This window comes from Nerophis lumbriciformis, linkage group LG04, assembly GCF_033978685.3.
Source record: "Nerophis lumbriciformis linkage group LG04, RoL_Nlum_v2.1, whole genome shotgun sequence".
Taxonomy (NCBI): domain Eukaryota; kingdom Metazoa; phylum Chordata; class Actinopteri; order Syngnathiformes; family Syngnathidae; genus Nerophis; species Nerophis lumbriciformis.
In genome coordinates, this window is record NC_084551.2 from 12,240,208 (window position 1) to 12,261,240 (window position 21,033).

Sequence of the window (21,033 nt, forward strand, 5' to 3'; positions counted from 1 at the left end):
CATGATAGATCCACACTAAACCCAGAACAGATTTGCCTTTTGCTGGAACTTTGCCTTAACATTACATACTTTCAATTCATGGGAATGTTTTACGGACAAAAACATGGTTGTGCCATGGGATCACCTGTATCCCCAATAGTAGCAAACCTTTACATGGAGGACATGTAAAAGAGAGCTCTGAGTTCTTTTAAGGGAACAGCACCAAGTCATTGGTACAGATATGTGGATGACACATGGGTGAAAATCAGAAACCAAGAAGTGCTAGTCGTAACCGAGCACATTAACTAATTTGACAAAAACATCAAGTTCACACGTGAGGATGTCAAAAACATTGAGTTGCCTGTGATGTCCACATTGGAGAAAACAGGGGCCTCCATGTTGGGGTTTACCGAAAACCCACACATTCCGATCAATATCTACTTTTTAACTCGCAAAACCCACTGGAACACAAACTGGGCATTATCAGAACCCTACAACACAGAGCTGATAATGTTCCTATCAGCCCACAGGACAATGAGAAAGAGCATATGCATTTAAGAGAAGCCCTCAAAACCTGTGGTTACCCCAGCTGGTTGTTTGTGATAAGTGCATCTAGTACCAGAAATAATGAGAACAGACTTGATGAGGAGAAAAAAGGTGACCGACGCAAAAATATTGTCATATGTATCAGGTCTATCTGAGAAACTCAGAAGTTTTTTTAACCAATACAACATCCCAGTACACTTCAAACCAGGCAACACCCTGCATCCCAAAGACCGGACACCACACACCCACATAACAATCTGGTGTATGCTATCCAGTGTAATGATGAATGCACTGATTCATGAATTGGGGAAACAAAACAACCACTCAGCCGACGCATGACACAGCATAGATGGGTTAACCTTCAGGCCAAGATTCAGCTGTCTACTTGCACCTAAGGGAGAAACAACACTCCTTTGAGAACAAAAATGTACAGATTCTGGACAGGGAAGACGGATTGTACGAAAGGAGTGAGGTAAGCCATCTACAGTATGTTAAGGTTGAAAAATCAACCCTGTTCAGGTTGAAAAACCCACCTGTCACCCACATACAACACCTTCCTCTTTAACAATTCCTAAAAGACTGCACTTTAGCCTCCAACAAATAACAGGAATTAGAAACATTCCGGTCATTCTGACCAATCTAAGTCTATGAGCACGAACTGATGAAGCTTACTCGGATGAGCGGCGGAACGTCTTCCAAGACAAACCAAGCAGTCCAGTTGCGATCGATTGAACGCCATAAGATGACAATGACCTGGATGAATGAAAACCTTCAGAGACATAACTAAGCAGTGTGTCAAAATCTGGGCTCCAAGCAAAACTTTACCATCGCACATTCTAATAACCAGTTCAACTGATCCAATAAGCCAAATGCCAAGATGTGTAATTTAATCAAATATGTTTAATTAAATGTATTAAATGGTCTACCCTGTGAGCTGTTGCCCTTTTGCTCCTGTTCTGCATCATCTTTCTCCACCTTCTCTTGTTGCATAGAATCTGTTTTAGAGACTTCGGTCCCCTCGTTGGCATCCCTCGGTGGACTGGCTGTGACAGAAAGGGTGTCTATGGAAAGTGGGGCGGCTGAGCTTTGGGACCCTGGACGAGAAGTGCTGCTGCTGCTGCTGCTGGGGCGCTGGACCTGGCTAGTGGCGGTGCTGGTAGTGGGTATGCTTGGTGGCTTCTCTTCACTGTGCTGCTTGAAACCCAATGGGGACTGGCTATTCTTTTCAGTGGCAGTGTCCTCTTCTGTGGCGGAGGCCTTTACTGCTAGAGGGTCCTCAGGATGGCTGACTGAGCTGCGGGCACTGCCTGGCACCTGGGAGCCAGTGGGCTCCTCCTGAGTCACGGTTTGCACAGATTCTGTAGAGGCAGCGCCAGAAGACTTGTCCAGACCTACTTCGTCGCTGGATGCTTGCTCTTCCTCCCGTATGGGGGACAGCTCTGTTTCTGTAAAGACATCTTCTGAGATTGAGCCCTCTGTGCTGCGTGGGGCAGTGCTGCCACTGCCACTGTCATTGGCCCCTGGCTCCCTCAGGCGCCTTTCTGGTTCCTGCTGGGAGGGATGCCTCTCACAAGGGAGAGGCTCCAGGTCACTGGAAACAAACAATTAATATTATAATTTTGTTTTCCAATTTGTAAGTACGGGTTCAGAACACCATTCTAGCACCGGTCCCATTTTTCAAGTACTGATTTGGTACAAGTATCAGTTAAAATGTAAACAATACTCATCCCTACATGGGACTCATTGCAGTTTTCTGTCATAATCATGCTTAATGCATTATTGGGCTGGAGTGACACCCTAGGAAGACTCATAGTAATGATCCAGTGGTATATTTATAGATATGATAAAACGGTTTAATCCACTGTTGCAACATGCCTGAAACATCTGATAAGGACTGTATAAATGGTTGAGCATTGGAATACATAGGGTATCCCAATTACATAACTTTTAAAAAGAGACACAGTAAGAGAGAGACTGCCAACACAATAACTGTTCAATGGGCAGTAACTCCTGACTAGCTAAATACAGCACTGGGCTGCTGATGCTGCCAGCAGAGGAAACCAAAAAAAGGAAAAGACTACACAGGGCTCCAATGCTCTATTTATACTTGCATAATTTCGGCTTGGCTAGTGACTTAAAAACTATCTAAGCAAAAGAAAGCAAAAGAAGGGAGAGGAAAACACTGATTCCACAGAGGTGACTAATTAACCTCTGTATAGTTGCCATTTCCTTTTTTTATTTGTGTAAACATGGGAAAACAATTACAGTCAGTCGGCCCGCTGATGCAATCAGAACGTGGGTGCAGCAAAGAAACCTTGATTAGAATAATTTTGCTACAATTCTGTGGGGGTTATCTGGGGGTGGAGTAAAAATGGAAAAATGTATAAAGCATGAATCATATTGAGTGTATCAGTCTTTTGCAGGGAAGAAAGACTTTGATGGAAGAATCTTTTCATTTAAACTAACAAAAATGCTGCTGTACTAATACGGTATGACCTTACTTAAACCTACCCTTTTTTGTTTCTAAGCAATTATTGCTAGATAGTTCTCTTCTTGTGTTTAACATGTGCCAGATTATGAATTTTTCAATATGATAAGAAAATAATAAATATGGGTAACAAGAATGCTGATAAGAGTTTGTTTGTATTATTTATTGTGCAATAATAAATAATAAAAGCTGACAGAAACTTGCAGTAACAAATAAGTGCAGGAAAGAAGAAATAATAGTTACAAGAGTAAAACTGACTGGCATTGTATAATAAATAGATAATATAGTGGTATATTTTATAGAGTGGAAACAAGTTCTTAACATGAACACGACAAGTTTGAAGACCTTACCAACTATTCCTTTGACCTTAGGTACCTTAGCTTCTACATTTTTAGAACCGAGGATGAATCAGAATATTTTATGGTAAATGACTTTGACTTTGAGTTGACCTTTGACATAATTAAAGATTAGGTGTGGGTATTATAGCCAATTTACCAAATCCATTTGATTTCGACTCATAAGGTTCTCAATCCATTAATCTCGATTCAATTCACTACACTTAAATACAAACCCTGTTTCCATATGAGTTGGGAAATTGTGTTAGATGTAAATATAAATGGAATACAATGATTTGCAAATCATTTTCAACCCATGTTCAGTTGAATATTTGATGTTCAAACTGATAAACTTTTTTTTTTTTGCAAATAATCATTAACTTTAGAATTTGATGCCAGCAACACGTGACAAAGAAGTTGGGAAAGGTGGCAATAAATACTGATAAAGTTGAGGAATGCTCATCAAACACTTATTTGGAACATCCCACAGGTGAACAGGCAAATTGGGAACAGGTGGGTGCCATGATTGGGTATAAAAGTAGATTCCATGAAATGCTCAGTCATTCACAAACAAGGATGGGGCGAGGGTCACCACTTTGTCAACAAATGCGTGAGCAAATTGTTGAACAGTTCAAGAAAAACCTTTCTCAACCAGCTATTGCAAGGAATTTAGGGATTTCACCATCTACGGTCCGTAATATCATCAAGGGGTTCAGAGAATCTGGAGAAATCACTGCACGTAAGCAGCTAAGCCCGTGACCTTCGATCCCTCAGGCTGTACTGCATCAACAAGCGACATCAATGTGTAAAGGATATCACCACATGGGCTCAGGAACACTTCAGAAACCCACTGTCAGTAACTACAGTTGGTCGCTACATCTCTAAGTGCAAGTTAAAACTCTCCTATGCAAGGCGAAAACCGTTTATCAACAACATCCAGAAACGCCGTCGGCTTCGCTGGGCTCATCTAAGATGGACTGATACAAAGTGGAAAAGTGTTCTGTGGTCTGACGAGTCCACATTTCAAATTGTTTTTGGAAACTGTGGACGTCGTGTCCTCTGGACCAAATAGGGAAAAGAACCATCCGGATTGTATTGTGATGGTATGGGGGTGTATTAGTGCCCAAGACATGGGTAACTTACACATCTGTGAAGGCGCTATTAATGCTGAAAGGTACATACAGGTTTTGGAGCAACATATGTTGCCATCCAAGCAACGTTACCATGGACGCCCCTGCTTATTTCAGCAAGACAATGTCAAGCCACGTGTTACATCAACATGGCTTCATAGTAAAAGAATACGGGTACTAGACTGGCCTGACTGTAGTCCAGACCTGTCTCCCATTGAAAATGTGTGGCGCATTATGAAGACTAAAATACCACAACGGAGACCCCCGGACTGTTGAACAACTTAAGCTGTACATCAAGCAAGAATGGGAAAGAATTCCACCTGAGAAGCTTAAAAAATGTGTCTCCTCTGTTCCCAAACGTGTACTGAGTGTTGTTAAAAGGAAAGGCCATGTAACACAGTGGTGAACATGCCCTTTCCCAACTACTTTGGCACGTGTTTCAACCATGAATCTCTCAGTTAATTATTATTTGCAAAAAAAAAAGTAAGTTTATGAGTTTGAACATCAAATATCTTGTCTTTGTAGTGCATTCAATTGAATATGGGTTGAAAAGGATTTGCAAATCATTGTATTCCGTTTATATTTACATCTAACATAATTTCCCAACTCATATGGAAACGGGGTTTGTATTTAAAATGTCCCAAGTCCGTTAAAAAAATACAAATGTACTTTGTTTTTTCTCTTACAAGTAGAATTTTGAATTACAAACAGAATCGCAAGTCTAATAAGTGTACATTTATTGCAATCCTTGATAATTGCAAATTGCATTAAGGTATTGTTTCTTCAAGTGCAAAATAACGTAAGCTATTCATCTGGGACTGGTAGCGGGGGAGGTAGAGAGTGTAATTGATTTTGCAAAATGTGAAAGACATCTATTCATATTCAATCAAATCAATTATTTTACCCAGCCGTAATATAGATATTAGTAGGATAGGATAGGATATACTTATTTATCCCACAATGGGGAAATTACATTGTTGCAGTGCAGGTTCTTACATATAGTAACAGAAGTAAAGCGTGATGAAAAACAAACATTTTTTAATAAATACTACATATTTCTCACTAATATGTATAGATAAATAAAATTAAATTAAACACAGCAAAAAAACACTAACATCTGTACTGCAAACCAGTATGTTTCCTATTACTAGAAAAATAATCATTGAAAGATCAAGGCTAACTGAATCATTGCATATTAGTCAAAATTGTAAATGTACAACTTGAACTGTAGAGTCTGTACAAATTGTGTGATGTGTGGTTTCTCTTACTCAGGCACAGTCTCTCTGATCTTGGTGTCAGTGATCTCTTTAAAGATGGCGGCAGACTGCACCTCTTCTAGAGGACACATGATGCCATACTCCTCGCACCCATGGGCCTGAACCAGTGGGTCCATCCGGTGTGGATCAAACATGATGTTGTTGGGCGTCACCAGCAACACCCCGCTCACTGCACCCTGAAATCGATGCAGAGAAGAAAGAGATAGCAGAGTCACAATTTGACCTTTAGATGTGTCATGTTGCTGTTCTGTGTTGTGATTTACTAGATGCTGCATATTGACAGAAAGGTGTGGTCTTACATTTATGCAAAGCAGTCCTGTGTAAAAGTCTTAAAACCAAGAAATAAACTACCGGTATTTAATATTAAATGATCAAAACCCTTTTGTCGCAACTGGGAGCCAATTAGAGCCCACAAATTTCCTATATCAAGTAGAAGTTATTGAGTGTTGGTGGTGACCACTTCAGTGCTTTCATTTCAGCAGTGGTTCGATACCATGGATCTTTTTGTGTTTCTGATGGGCATGAAAGCTGCTTTGATATCACGCATGCTGACAGGCAGGCAATGGGTGACAGACAGGCCAATATAAATCCAGGAACACTCTCTATTCTTGGTGCCCTCAATCACCAAGATTTACAATTTCAGTACCTCCCAAACCAAAGTATGTGCCTAAAGTATATGCTTTAAAATAGTCAGTGTAAAGTGTGTATAGAAGGATATATTTATTACCCAATGGCTATTATTGTCTAAATAGATGGCAACACAAGTGAGTAACAAGATAACTTTGTCTTGCAACCAGACAGGCACGGTGCTGGTGCTGAAGCAGAGCATGAGCCCCTCTTTTTGGAAACAGTGCAGCATGGCGGTTTACCAAAATGATGGTCCTTAAGCACACCTTCAGTATGACAAGTGATCTACTAAGGAGGCTGAAATTGATGGAGTAGTCATATAGGTCTCCGGATCTGAACTCAATTTAGCACTTAGGGGGCAACCTCAAGCAGAAGTTACATCCAGGTTTTATTTCTAAAGTATTGCCCTTTGAGAAAATAAACGGAAATAAAACAATACGACGGTTGTGCTCACTTGTGTGAGATACTGTATGCTAGGTAAATAAACAGCTACCAGCTAACACTATTTGGAAAAAAAGCTTCTAAAGATGTACACTAATACTATATGGCCAATTTAGCAGGTGACAGTGCACAAGACATTTTAAGCACTTTAATTATTGTCTTGGTACTATTTGTGTTTTTTTTTTCCTGAATAGAGGCATATTGTCTGAATTGAAGAGTTTTATAAATAATGAGAGTTTACGCAAATATTCTTTAACAGTTTGGTGAGCTACTCAAAATCAGCCGGCAAGCAACTGGTAGTTCATGAGCTACTCATTGGAGATTCCTGTGTTCGTGTTCAACCCGAGTGGCTTATTAGTCAGTTGGACTTAATTCCCACCACCAACACGGAATCACATGGATTAATTTGAATTCGAATTCCCTAAAAATGGACAAAAAGAGTGCTATATTTATGCTCCTTTGCGGTATAATTTTTTTAGGTGCCATTTCTTAGCCAATTGACCTGGATAAAATCTTACCTTGTCACCGGTTATGTATTTGCAGTTGATCTTAAGGAATTTCTCCGTCAGGGCTTCCTCCTCCTCGGAGGTGGATGACACCACTCTGGACTGGCGTAGGGCAGAAAACACTGGGGGGAGAACAGCCTCTGGTCTGGAGGGGCCATCTGAGTCCTGAGGGAAGTGTGGGTGGGTTCAGGACATCAGTATAATCACAGGAGACAAGGGAACAAAACACACTTATTAATTCCCTCACAAAGCTCTCTCTGCTCGTAAAAACTAGAGATAGTTAAAGAGTTTTACAAATACTTTTAATTTCGTGAGCTGAACAAAATTAATTTAAATGTGCCTCACAGGCTAAGATTTCTACAAGGGCAGAAACACGAGTAAATACGCTGTTTCATTGTAATCTGGTTCAGAAAGTGTAAGGACACAATAATATGCACTGACAAACACAGAAAGTTTGTTCCACTTGGTAACACATGGTGTAAATAATATGTGTCCTATTTGATCACACTAATGCAGTTGAGTGTCTAAACATATTATCTGTGTGTACACAGGCTGCATATCTATATTTCTGCATCAAGCACACTTGAAATATATTGGTTTTAAGTTGAAAATTAATGCTACTCTAAATGTTATTTAGGATGAACACGCCCTCATGCGAAATAAAGGATTTCTTGCCTCACATGCTTAAGATGAAATTGTTCATGGACCAACACGTTTTGGAAAGCAAGCAAATACGTCCCATACAGTAAAGTTATCTAACTGTAAACAAATCAGAACTGCATTCATCAACAGGCAAACAACCTCCCAACACAAAGAAATTAAAGCAAATTCCATGTCTTTGCCTTTTGAATCGAACACGGTGGGCACAAATAAGCCATATCTACATCACATGTGCAATTATTAGGTAATTACATTATTCAGTTATTTAAAGCATCACTCTCAGCAAAACCAAAACTATATTTAACAATTTGCCCAATTGTTGTTAGAAGGCCGACTAACTACAAATTCCTTCAACCTTTGCTGTATCTATATTATTTTCAAATTTTGAAAAAATGAACAACAAAAATTGCTGTTTGGCATTACGTTTTGATCTTTTAAAATATTCAATAAGCTACATACTTTTATAATCGAAATCTTAAGACAAGTTAAAAAAATCAAAAGCAGGTTCTAAGTAGAGTTTCAAAAAGCAAAGAGAAGAAATGGGAGCATGAGACAAAATCATGTTTGAGGTTGTTCACCAGTTCATAAAAAGTTCAAGACCGTAGCTAAAAACACACCAAAAAACCCTGTAAAAACAAATAAAAAAACATGAAAAGGACACAGTAAACCACCATTTCTTGTTGATCACTCCTAGAAATTGTTTCGTGTCTGAACGTTGCTCCAAGTGGGGAATGTCTTCATGAAGAGCAACCACTGTCTGGAAATATAGTAAATTTTTGGACACTTTCCTTTCCGTTCAACCCCAAATCTTTTGAATTGAGTTTAGTTCAGAGATAGACCAAAATATTGACGTTATTCTGCTGGCATAAGCCCACATCTCCAACCTGTAGCTCCAACGTTCCATTTATAGAAAAAAAGCACCCTCAGATCTTGTGTAGCATCAAAAACATCTCAAGTGGGATCTCCTGTGATGCCAATCATGTTGCAAGCTATTCCTTCCGTCAAAGTATACATTTTTCTCGTCAAAGAGTAAAACTTTCTTCCGCCCTTCCACTACATTTGATGCTCCCTTACAAAGTTCAAACAGGAAATTTTGTGACGCCAATAAAGATGTTTTTAGCTTTTGAAGCCTTTTCCTTGCAGTTTGCATTCCATTTATATTGAGCTGTCGTTAGCGCCAGTAACATTGACTTGATGTCCAATCTAATTCTCTGAGTCAGTGTCAACTTGACTGTCTTGTTTCATAACTTTTATGGTTATACACTGATAGTCTGACAGTGTATAACCGTTGAAATAAGGGTGTGTTGAGATGAGAGAGGCCTTACTTGTTGCTTACGCAGCACAACAATCCACTCTGTTTCTTTCATTATGCTGTAGATAGCTCGAAAGGGTAGGCACATGTTGATTAAACCTTCAGGAAATGTCAGTGATTACATTTTGGGGATGATCTCGATCACCATCTGGATTAAGGACTTTTTTTAACAATATCGAGAGGTAAAGCCTGATGCAGGTCTGCACGTTCCTAGTGCTTTTCGAGTTGTGTAATGGGTTCAATATAATCAGAGGTGGGTAGAGTAGCCAGAAATTGTACTCAAGTAAGAGTACTGTTACTTTAGAGATTTATTACTCAAGTAAAAGTAAGGAGTAGTCACCCAAATATTTACTTGAGTAAAAGTAAAAAGTATGTTGTGAAAAAACTACTCAAGTACTGAGTAACTGATGAGTAACCTGTTCGTTTAATGATGACGGCAACAAATAATGCACAAAAACATAAAAATAGCAATGAGCAAATTCAGAGCCAGGAATATCTCTTAAGCAACTAAAACAATAATATATATTAAATAATAATACATTAACATAAAAAAAATGAAGGCAAATTGAGCCACAATAACTTAACAGCACCATAAGCTCAGTAGGCAGAGATTACAAAGGAAAATAACAAAGCCTTTACGCAAACCATAAACAGATAGGTGTGGACTGCACCTGAGAACACACTGTGCACTTCAAATTGGTGTTTCTATGCATGCGTGAGTGTTTGTGTGTGCGACTGTGCGTGTCTATGAGGCTGCAGTGCGTTAATAAATGTCCCCACACGATGTACATTTGACAGTGATTCATAGCAGGGAAGCTAACATCAGCCTACGGTGGCAGCCAAAATATCTACTAACGTTACTTACCACGATGTGCTTCCTCAAATTTGATGTTGAGTTCATGTAAGCTTAAGCTTGTTGTTGTTTTGTCACGTGACCGCCTGGCTCTGTTTGATTGGTGAAACGGAGTCTAACGTCACCAGTGACTGTATTTGATTGGTGAAACGCAGGCATGCGATAGATCCTACTTTGAAGGTATGTCTGACAAACCAAAACAAACAAAGCGTGCATTAACGGATCGATAAAAATCAGTAGCGAGCTGAATGTAGATAAATGGAACGGAGTAAAAGTAGCGTTTCTTCTCTATAAATATACTCAAGTAAAAGTAAAAGTATGTTGCATTAAAACTACTCTTAGAAGTACAATTTATCCCAAAAGTTACTCAAGTAGATGTAACGGAGTAAATGTAGCGCGTTACTACCCACCTCTGAATATAATAGGCCTTCAAGTTGATACTGTCTCGAGTTGTAAAATGTGTATGTTAAAACTAAATTAATGACAAATTACAAAGTAACAAGAAAAAATGCTGAGAAACAACATTTTAGTATTGGAATAATAATACTATAACTTCTCATAGTTAACTATGTTGGCTAATAATGCAACATATGATTTTGTACCCTGCCTTCCGCCCGAATGCAGCTGAGATAGGCTCCAGCACCCCCTGGCACCCCGAAAGGGACAAGCGGTAGAACATGGATGGATGATTCTTTGAACTGCAAAATGCAAAACTATCATGTGTTTGTAATACAACTATGTTGACACAGACACTATAAGCAATTATGTTGCTGCTTTTTCGCTTATGATACAGAACTGTAAGTCTGCAATCTGGCACAGATGGTGAATCTGATGGACTGGAAAGGCATGGTGTGGTAGTTTCATTGTTTTGATACATAGCTTGTTGCCATGCAAAGACACCACCTGTCTGAATTAATTGCCCATGGACAATTATCTGAGCACCATTTTGTAAGCTGGAATTGAATGACTGACCAACTATTGCTGAATATCAGTAGTGATGAGTCAAACGACACAGTAACACAGATGCAGTGATTCTGTGTCCCTCGATACCTCCATGTGCAAAATTTACACCAAAGCAGATCCAATACATAGTATGTAGACCACAAGAAAGTGCATTAAAGATAGATTTAGATCATCATGGATCCCCTTTTAAAGGGGAACATTATCACAATTTCAGAATTGTTAAAACCATTAAAAATCAGTTCCCAGTGGCTTATTATATTTTTCGAAGTTTTTTTCAAAATTTTACCCATCACGCAATATCCCTAAAAAAAGCTTCAAAGTGCCTGATTTTAACCACCCGTCCATTTTCCTGTGACGTCACATAGTGAAGCCAACACAAACAAACATGGCGGAAAGAACAGCAAGCTATAGCGACATTAGCTCGGATTCAAACTCAGATTTCAGCGGCTTAAGCGATTCAACAGATTACGAATGTATTGAAACGGATGGTTGTAGTGTGGAGGCAGGTAGCGAAAAGGAAATTGAAAAAGAAACTGAAGCTATTGAGCCATATCGGTTTGAACCGGATGCAAGCGAAACCGACGAAAACGACCCGACAGCCAGCGACACGGGTGAAAGCGAGGACGAATTTGGCGATCGCCTTCTAACCAACAATTGGTAAGTGTTTGTTTGGCATTAAAGGAAACTAACAACTATGAACTAGGTTTACAGCATATGAAATACATTTGGCAACAACATGCACTTTGGATTGCTTCCCGATGCGACGTCACGTTGTGACGACATCGCTCCGAGAGCGAATATTTAATTCGCCAAAATTCACCCATTTAGAGTTCGGAAATCAAATAAAAAAATATATGGTCTTTTTTCTGCAACATCAAGGTATATATTGACGCTTACATAGGTCTGGTGATAATGTTCCCCTTTAACAACCATTTCAATTATACATGTGAAATGTGGATTCACTGCTGGACCACAGAACAAGATTCATGCCATGTAAATTTGTTATCAATAAAAACTATATCTCCTTTACTGAACATGGAACAAGCATTGTGCTTGCTTTAGAATATGGGCCACCCTTTTCAAAGTTTTGGGGATAATAGCTGTGCAGTTTTTGTGTAATCCTGTTTATAAACTAACACAATATAAACAATACATCTTGCCTTTGGGATTTCATGCTTGAAAGTATTAACAAAGGGCCATGAAAACATGACCCCCTTGGCAGAGGTAACAAATCAGAAACACAACAGAAGACAGCCTTCTGGAGAGAAATACTAAGAGATTAAAGATAGCTTACGGCAATGAGAGTGCTTTGAGTGAGAAAAAAGAACAAAAAGGGTAAAAGGGGGACAGAGGAGTTGTGTGGGAGTTGTTATCAATGGGGATTTGGACAAGGAAGAAGAAGTGTCAAGAGCCAGTGGAGAAGAGAAGAGCTTGAGAGTCAGAGCCCATAGAACTGGTGTTCCACTGACACTCACCCACACAACTCCTCCTCATTGTCTCCTAGTGTTGTCAACAAACAGCCTGCAGCTAATGACCCACACCGTCACAGGCAGCTCAGACTGTGGTAACCAGGGGAAGACTGAAGAAGGGGCTGTCAACTTCTTAAAAAACCATAAAAGCTCCTTGTAATATCATGTTCAAGAACAATTTGTTGGGAACGACAGTATTTAATCTGTGGTCATGGTGACCAGCTAGTGTCAATAGCTTTGCAAAACGAGGACCAAGTGTGTCAGATGAGGTCGGTAGCCGAGGGAATTTGTCTGCTTTTTACCAGCCTGTCATCCACTTACACTAAACCCACCTAACCTACGCAACTGCAATTCATAGCTCCACTTCACTATCAAGTCACTTCCTAATGACTCATTCAAGCTGACATTCCTCCTCCGTGGTTAGATATAAATGTGGAGCAGGGTTTTCCTAAGTGATAAAAACAGAACGGCACACCTGAAAGCAGAAAATAAATGCAAGCCAAATTATACAGCACACACCTGGGACGAAAAAGGCGGCCACATATGCCAAAACATGTCCTTGCTTATGGCCATGTTTAACAAACATTGACTTATATTCAGTGTAATTAACTATCGCACACCTGAGAAAAACATATATTGACAACTTAAACACATATTTACACCAATTGTTCACATACATGACGACACACAGGGATCCAAAAGGATCGGTCTAGTAATTACAGTGTTTCCCACACATTCATTTATTTGTGGCGGCCCGCCACGAAAGAATTACGTCCGCCACAAATGGATTTTTCGGCTTTTGACTCGCTCGACCGCTCATAAAAGCAATGGGACTGTCTGTGAATTTTGCTTGTAGTTACACCTCCGGTGCAGTAGGTGGCGGTAGCCTACTATGCATTGTAACTCCGCCAATAGCACCTAATTCACCTGGTGGGCCAGAAGAAGAAGAAGAAGAAGAGGGACGGACGGGATCAAAATATTCGCCGGCTACTTTTCATAATGATGGCGCTTCCTACGTTTCTACCTCAAACGTCCAAAAGCTGCTGAAAGCCTTGATCCAGGATGCCATGGGGAAAACAACTTAAATGGTGCCTTTTGGCGATAGTTAGCAGCTTGGTGGCTCATAGCCGGCTAGCTAACGCTTGCTAGCATTGCTTCATTTTTACAGGTGTTATAGGTAGATAGTAGTGATGGGTCTGGCAACACCGATGCATCGGCGCATGCGTCGAGCTCATAGAGCGAAACCCTGTGTCGGTGCGCGTACCGCTTTTAGAAAGTCACGTGACCGATCATGAGCTGTTTTGGTCACGTGACCGATACGCGAACTGTGTCGCACTGACGCCTCCTCTGTGCCCTGTGAGCGGCTCTTTTCTACAGCCGGAGAAATAATAACTAAGAAGAGAAAGCGTCTAAAATTGAATACGTTGGAAAAACTGTTTTTTTTTTTAATAAAAATGTGTAAAAATAAATAAATAATAATTTCCAGGTCCACAAGCATCCTCATTCACAACACGTTCTCTTAGATTTCCATGTTATGATACATGTTCACATTATTTATTGACTGTATCTAAAAAAGACAAAAAATATATTTTTATTTAAATGAAGTTATGAAATAATCCTAAATGAAATACAATGACTTGGTTTATATTATTGTATATACTAGGTCAGTGGTTCTCAACCTTTTTTCAGCAATGTACCCCCTGTGAATTTTTTTTAATTCAAGTACCCCCTAATCAGAGCAAAGCATTTTTGGTTGAAAAAAAAAAGATGAAGTAAAATACAGCACTATGTCATCAGTTTCTGATTGATTAAATTGTATAACAGTGCAAAATATTGCTAATTTGTAGTGGTCTTTCTTGAACTATTTGGGAAAAAAAGATATAAAAATAGCTAAAAACTTGTTGAAAAATAAAAAAGTGATTCAATTATAAATAAAGATTTCTACACCTAGAAGTAATAATCAACTTAAAGTGCCCTCTTTGGGGATTGTATTAGAGCTCCATCTGGATTCATGAACTTAATTCTAAACATTTCTTCACAAAAAAAAAAAAATCTTTAACATCAATATTTATGGAACATGTCCACAAAAAATCTAGCTGTCAACACTGAATATTGCATTGTTTCATTTCTTTTCACAGTTCTTTTTGACAGACATTTTAGTGACAAACCTGAGCTTGTGCTTCACAGAGTTTATGAACTTACATTCATATTTTGTTGAAGTATTATTCAATAAATATATTTATAAAGGATTTTTGAATTGTTGCTATTTTTAGAATATTTAAAAAAAATCTCACGTACCCCTTGGCATACCTTCAAGTACCCCCAGGGGTTTGCGTACCCCCATTTGAGAACCACTGTACTAGGTCATAAAATCAGTGTCAGTTGAGTCGGTCCATAGGTTGCCTGTAGGGATTTTTAATGTCCAGCAGATGTCAGTATTTAGTGACACAGTATCGACACAGTATCAATACAGTTTTGCAATGTGTCGAAACGCTTCATGAGGCCTCATCAACCCATCACTAGTAGATAGGTTATAGCTGCATCGCTCGCGGCTCGTCATATATTTAACGTTAATCCGCGATTTCGCCGAGCGTTTCACTGACGGTGAGCAGCCTGACGCTGCTTCATTTGACTCGGGGGCCGGGCAGACGCACGTAGTAACAGTCACGTGTTTTCATACCGACGAGCTAACGTGTCCAGGTTATAACCCTGTTGTCAATAAACACACATGGACTGAAGCTAAATTGTCCACTGCAGCATGTGAATGAAATGAAAATAATAAAATCTGAGCCAACCAGCTGTTAAAATGTTGTCCAGGTTAATGTTTTGGCCATTAAAGGCCCTTCATTTCAAGATTTCAACTGTGATCGGGCTTTAAACAGGTGGCTGACCTGTTCAGATGGGTGTAACTGCTACTGGTCAAATAATGTGAAATAGCATTTAATTGTACATGTATGCAATGCCATTTAAATGTAATTATAGATAATAATAATAATAATAATAATAAATACTGTGTAGTGTTGTAAATAGTCAACGGGAAACATTTTAGTAAGATATAAGCCATTAGCACTACACAGCCAGAAAAAAACCTAGGCAGGACAAGTAAAAATATTGGGGCAAGTAGATTTGAGAAGTCAGGCAAGTAGAAACAAACCTTAACGTTGAACCCTGCATGTGTTGAGCTGCTGCCGCTTAAGGTTAGACGGCACTGTACATAGAGCGGTTCTGCTCGTTAGTAATAAATTCTAATGTTGGATGTTCACTCCTTCACACAGATGAGTATAGAAAAATATTTTCAACGGCCGAAAAGGGCTCGACTTGGAGAGGAGGTAGGCCTACAGTCCGGACCACAGGTGCGACCAGTTCAGCAGCAGGAGGAGGAGGAGGAGGTTGACTGACTGTGGCAGGACACCTCTGCTTCTGTTTCACTTCATGTTGCTGGTAAATAATATGGTTGTAGTAGTAGGCTAAAGTTAAATTATTTAGTATTCACTAATTAAAGGGGCAGAGCTTTAAGAGACATTTTAGCTTTTATATTTTATAAGATATATTTTTTGTAAGAACCACAATTAATAAATATATTTCAGTGAATCACTAATTGTTCAAATCTGTATATAAATATGTACATAAAATGTTGTAATTATATTCCAACTCCGCGTTCTTCTTGGTCATCGCCGCTGCCGCCGCCACCCCCCACCCCCCGACCACACCACCACAAATAGATGCCTGTCCTGTGGGAAACACTGAATTATGTTGAGTCAATTTGTTCACCATTTTAAAAATATGGTGACAGGTGTCTATACACTGGCAAACAAAAGAAAACACTGTGGCCCTGTTGAGATGACAAACTAAATAAATAAATGGTGCAAGTATTCTGAGCTACAAGATATCTCTTGGCCTATTATTATGGTTCAAGTAGGAAATATACATTTGAGTCACAGGCCTTCCCACTGCTAGTTGGCCCAGTGATGATCAACGCTCCCTCTAAGCGCAATTGCGCACTGCTCAGACGTTCTCTGCGCACAGCAAATCTATGCCGAGCACAAAATAAAATCCAATTTGTACTCTAAACAAAATAAACACATAACTATTTGTTCTGTTTGATTTTGCAATGCAACTGTGAGGTTACAACAAGCAGCCCTAACAGATAAAACAACATTCATCATCACTGTTCAATTATTGTAACGTCTGTCGAGGCGCTTTAAAGAGGACAGGAATTCCATCGATCACTTTGAGCAAAACTGTTTATATTTGGCCGTATTCACACCCAAAACATTAGTAAAAAATTTCTATCTAGAACATTTTATCATTTTCTGCCGTACAAACAAGGCCAAAACCAACTCTGTGTCATCTGTCATATGAACAGCAGCCACTCGCTCTTTCTCATCTGTGCCATCCCACACACTCATGGCACTTAGCCACTGATGTGTTTATGGTCACACAAAAAGGCTCCAACACTACACAAAGTGTAAATGCCAGGTTGTTACACTAGGACTCCTCAATTAGATGTGTGGTTATTATGCTGTCATTCATTAAGAATGTTAATTTATGGATATTAATAATGAAATGCTGTTACTAGATTAATAAAAATATGTATTTTATAGACAGAAAGTTACAGGAATGTACTCTTTATCCCATACTTACATCTAATTGTGCAACATGAGAATGTTTTAGGGGAACTAAATATGATCTCTGACAAGAGTACAAATTATTTCCACCTAGGCATAAAATACTAGTACAAATTTTTGTTTGGTTATTTTCATTCGAAGTGGGCCAATCCCTTATATTAAAATATAATCTCATAAAAATGACTGCTGCTGCCATTTGATTATTATAATAAAACATTTAACTTGTTATTGAGTCAGGTTTTGGACAGGTGTGATGCTGGTATGGCCACAACGTGCACCTCTGATGTTGCTCACATGTGTTACACTGAATGTCCAGGGAGTTTTTGCGTTTGCTCAGACGCATGAAAAAACAGAGGGAACACTGGTGATGATTAAAATGAACCCTGTAAGCTCTTCCTCAAAACATCAGGTTTTACTCAGTAACAATTATTCATAGCTAGAGATCAACATAACTTTGTTTTCCAACCATTGGAAAGAAGAAAGTTTTTGTGAAAAGGAGTGCTGTTCCAACCCTGGGAACAAAGAAGCGGATGATATTGAGAAGTCATCAAAAAGATTTATCTGAACTCACTTTGCAAAGCAGTTTGAGTATAGCTCTGCACCATACGGAAGCAGGAGGAGTCCATAATGCCAACCAAGGATGTTGAAATTAGTTTTAAATGGCGGACATTTACATCCACCCACCTATTTCCTTCTGCTTATCCAGGTTCTGAAGGCAGCAGATTCAGGAGAAAACCCCAGGCTTTTCGGTCTCTGGCCTCCTCTTTCAGTTCTACCAGAGGAACACCCAGGTGTTCGCAGTCCAGGTGCGAGTCATAATTCCTCCAGCATGTTCAAGGCCTCCTTCCGGCTAGATGCCCAAGTCACTTTAACAGGCTGCTCTCGATGCAAAAGAGCCACGGCCCTACTCTGAGTTCCTGCTGGATGATTGAGCTCCTCACCCTGTCTCAAAAGCGTGTTACCAAAGGTGAGGGTAGTAAAGTAGATCAACCGGTAAATCAGCACACATTTATCTACAAACCCCGTTTCCATATGAGTTAGGAAATTGTGTTAGATGTAAATATAAACGGAATACAATGATTTGCAAATCCTTTTCAACACATATTCAATTGAATGCACTACAAAGACAAGATATTTGATGTTCAAACTCATAAACTTTTTTTTTTTTTTTTTTAAATAATAATTAACTTAGAATTTCATGGCTGCAAGACGTGCCAAAGTAGTTGGAAAAGCGCATGTTCACCACTGTGTTACACGGCCTTTCCTTTTAACAACACTCAGTAAACGTTTGGAAACTGAGGAGACACATTTTTTAAGCTTCTCAGGTGGAATTATTTCCCATTCTTGCTTGATGTACAGCTTAAGTTGTTCAACAGTCCGGGGGTCTCCGTTGTGATATTTTAGGCTTCATAATGCGCCACACATTTTCAATGGGAGACAGGTCTGGACTACAGGCAGGCCAGTCTAGTACCCGCACTCTTTTACTATGAAGCCACGTTGATGTAACACGTGGCTTGACATTGTCTTGCTGAAATAAGCAGGGGCGTCCATGGTAACGTTGCTTGGATGGCAACATATGTTGCTCCAAAACCTGTATGTACCTTTCAGCATTAATGGCGCCTTCACAGTTGTGTAAGTTACCCATGTCTTGGGCACTAATACACCTCCATACCATCACAGATTCTGGCTTTTCAACTTTGCGCCTATAACAATCCGGATGTTTTTTTTCCTCTTTGGTCCGGTGGACACGACGTCCACAGTTTCCAAAAACAATTTGAAATGTGGACTCGTCAAACCACAGAACACTTTTCCACTTTGCATCAGTCCATCTTAGATAAGCTCAGGCCCAGCGAAGCAGACGGCGTTTCTTGGTGTTGTTGATAAACGGTTTTCGCCTTGCATAGGAGAGTTTTAACTTGCACTTACAGATGTAGCGACCAACTGTAGTTACTGACAGTGGGTTTCTGAAGTGTTCCTGAGCCCATGTGGTGATATCCTTTACACACTGATGTCGCTTGTTGATGCAATACAGCCTGAGGGATCAAAGGTCACGGGCTTAGCTGCTTACGTGCAGTGATTTCTCCAGATTCTCTGAACCCTTTGATGATATTACGGACCGTAGATGGTGAAATCCCTAAATTCCTTGCAATAGCTGGTTGAGAAAGGTTTTTCTTAAACTGTTCAACAATTTGCTCACGCATTTGTTGACAAAGTGGTGACCCTCGCCCCATCCTTGTTTGTGAATGACTGAGCATTTCATGGAATCTACTTTTATACCCAATCATGGCACCCACCTGTTCCCAATTTGCCTGTTCACCTGTGGGATGTTCCAAATAAGTGTTTTATGAGCATTCCTCGACTTTATCAGTATGTACTGCCACCTTTCCCAACTTCTTTGTCACGTGTTGCTGGCATTAAATTCTAAAGTTAATGATTATTTGCAAAAAAAAAACGTTTATCAGTTTGAACATCAAATATGTTGTCTTTGTAGCATATTCAACTGAATATGGGTTGAAAAGGATTTGCAAATCATTGTATTCCGTTTATATTTACATCCAACACAATTTACCAACTCATGGAAACGGGTTTGTATGAAAACATGGACAAGCTGCTGATGTGTATTTGACAGAGCAGCAGCACGAAAAAGATAATGTAGTTCACTCTTCAAGGTAAAGGCTGTATATTATTATTACATTACATCATAAAACTATTGTTGTTTGTAGTACATTGTATTGTATTGTTGTTCATACAATATTGCTTATGTAAAAGTTTCTTTTTCTTTTTAAAAGGCACAATACATGTTAACATTGTGCTGTTTTGGGGGGATTTATTTGATTTCAATTAATTTCAATGAATGACGATTTGCGATACCAGTGTTGAGTTATGAGTCATAAATCCAATTAGGCTTGTAAATTGAGGGACTACTGTAGTCAGTATTTTGTTTTAGAAGATCTCTTGGTGTTTGTCAATAAATGAATAGCATCAAACTCTGGGATCTATTGCAACGACTTAATCTACAAATACACCAGAATACAAACAAGTCCAGTCATTATATCTGTAAACTGATAGAATAATTAAGTAAACAAAGAAAATCCTCGGTCTATCTTGATTAATACAGAGCTGGTTTCTTTAAACTAAAGAGGAGAAATATAACCTTAGAGGAAAAAATAATTTAAAACATTTATATGCACGTACAACACTTAAAACTTTTAGCATATCAGTATGTGGAATTAAATTATGGAATGGATTAAGTAAAGAAGTTAAAAATTGTACTGATATGATCCAGTTTAAGAGGTTGTTCAAAATAATAGTGCTTACAGAGTACAAAAAAGAAGAATTATGAGAAATACTTTCAACCTTATTGAAAATAAGATATTTTTCATCTCAGTATGTTAATAATGACTGAATTAATTAATTAATTACATATTACAAAACTGTTGTATACTAATTCATAGATGTTATTTTATTATATAAAAAGGTCAGTAAATGATTCTATATATTTGTAAACGCTTGAAGTGGGAAAGGGGTAGGATTAAATAAGCTTTGCTTCTTCCTACTCCTTTTCGGGCATGATGTAAAATGAAATGATATGAAATTGTGTGATGTATTATGATGTAAGTGTGTTCATGTTCGAAATAAACTAAAGAAAGAAAAAAAAGAAAAAAAAAGTACGCAATTAGGGCCCTATTGTCCCATGTGCGAAAGTAAAAAAAGGTGTGCGCAAATTCTGGCTGCGCAGCATTCTACACCACCAAGATGCGCGGTTTAGGTGGCGCAATACTTAAATGTGGGCGTTAAGTTCTTTTGTTCTTACATGCC

The 21,033-nt window shown here is 39.0% G+C and overlaps 1 protein-coding gene across 6 annotated transcripts in view; it reads right to left on the reverse strand.

The window, feature by feature from the left end:
• Positions 1-21,033, reverse strand: part of oxr1a (oxidation resistance 1a) — a 321,181-nt gene that overhangs the window by 25,667 nt on the left and 274,481 nt on the right. For all 6 annotated transcript variants that reach the window (XM_061949091.2, XM_061949083.2, XM_061949075.2 and 3 more), the window contains 3 exons: positions 7,342-7,494; positions 5,747-5,931; positions 1,452-2,116 (listed from right to left, as the gene is read on the reverse strand). In XM_061949091.2, coding sequence (XP_061805075.1) covers positions 1,452-2,116; positions 5,747-5,931; positions 7,342-7,494 — 1,003 coding nt within the window. The remainder of the gene's footprint in view (positions 1-1,451; positions 2,117-5,746; positions 5,932-7,341; positions 7,495-21,033) is intronic.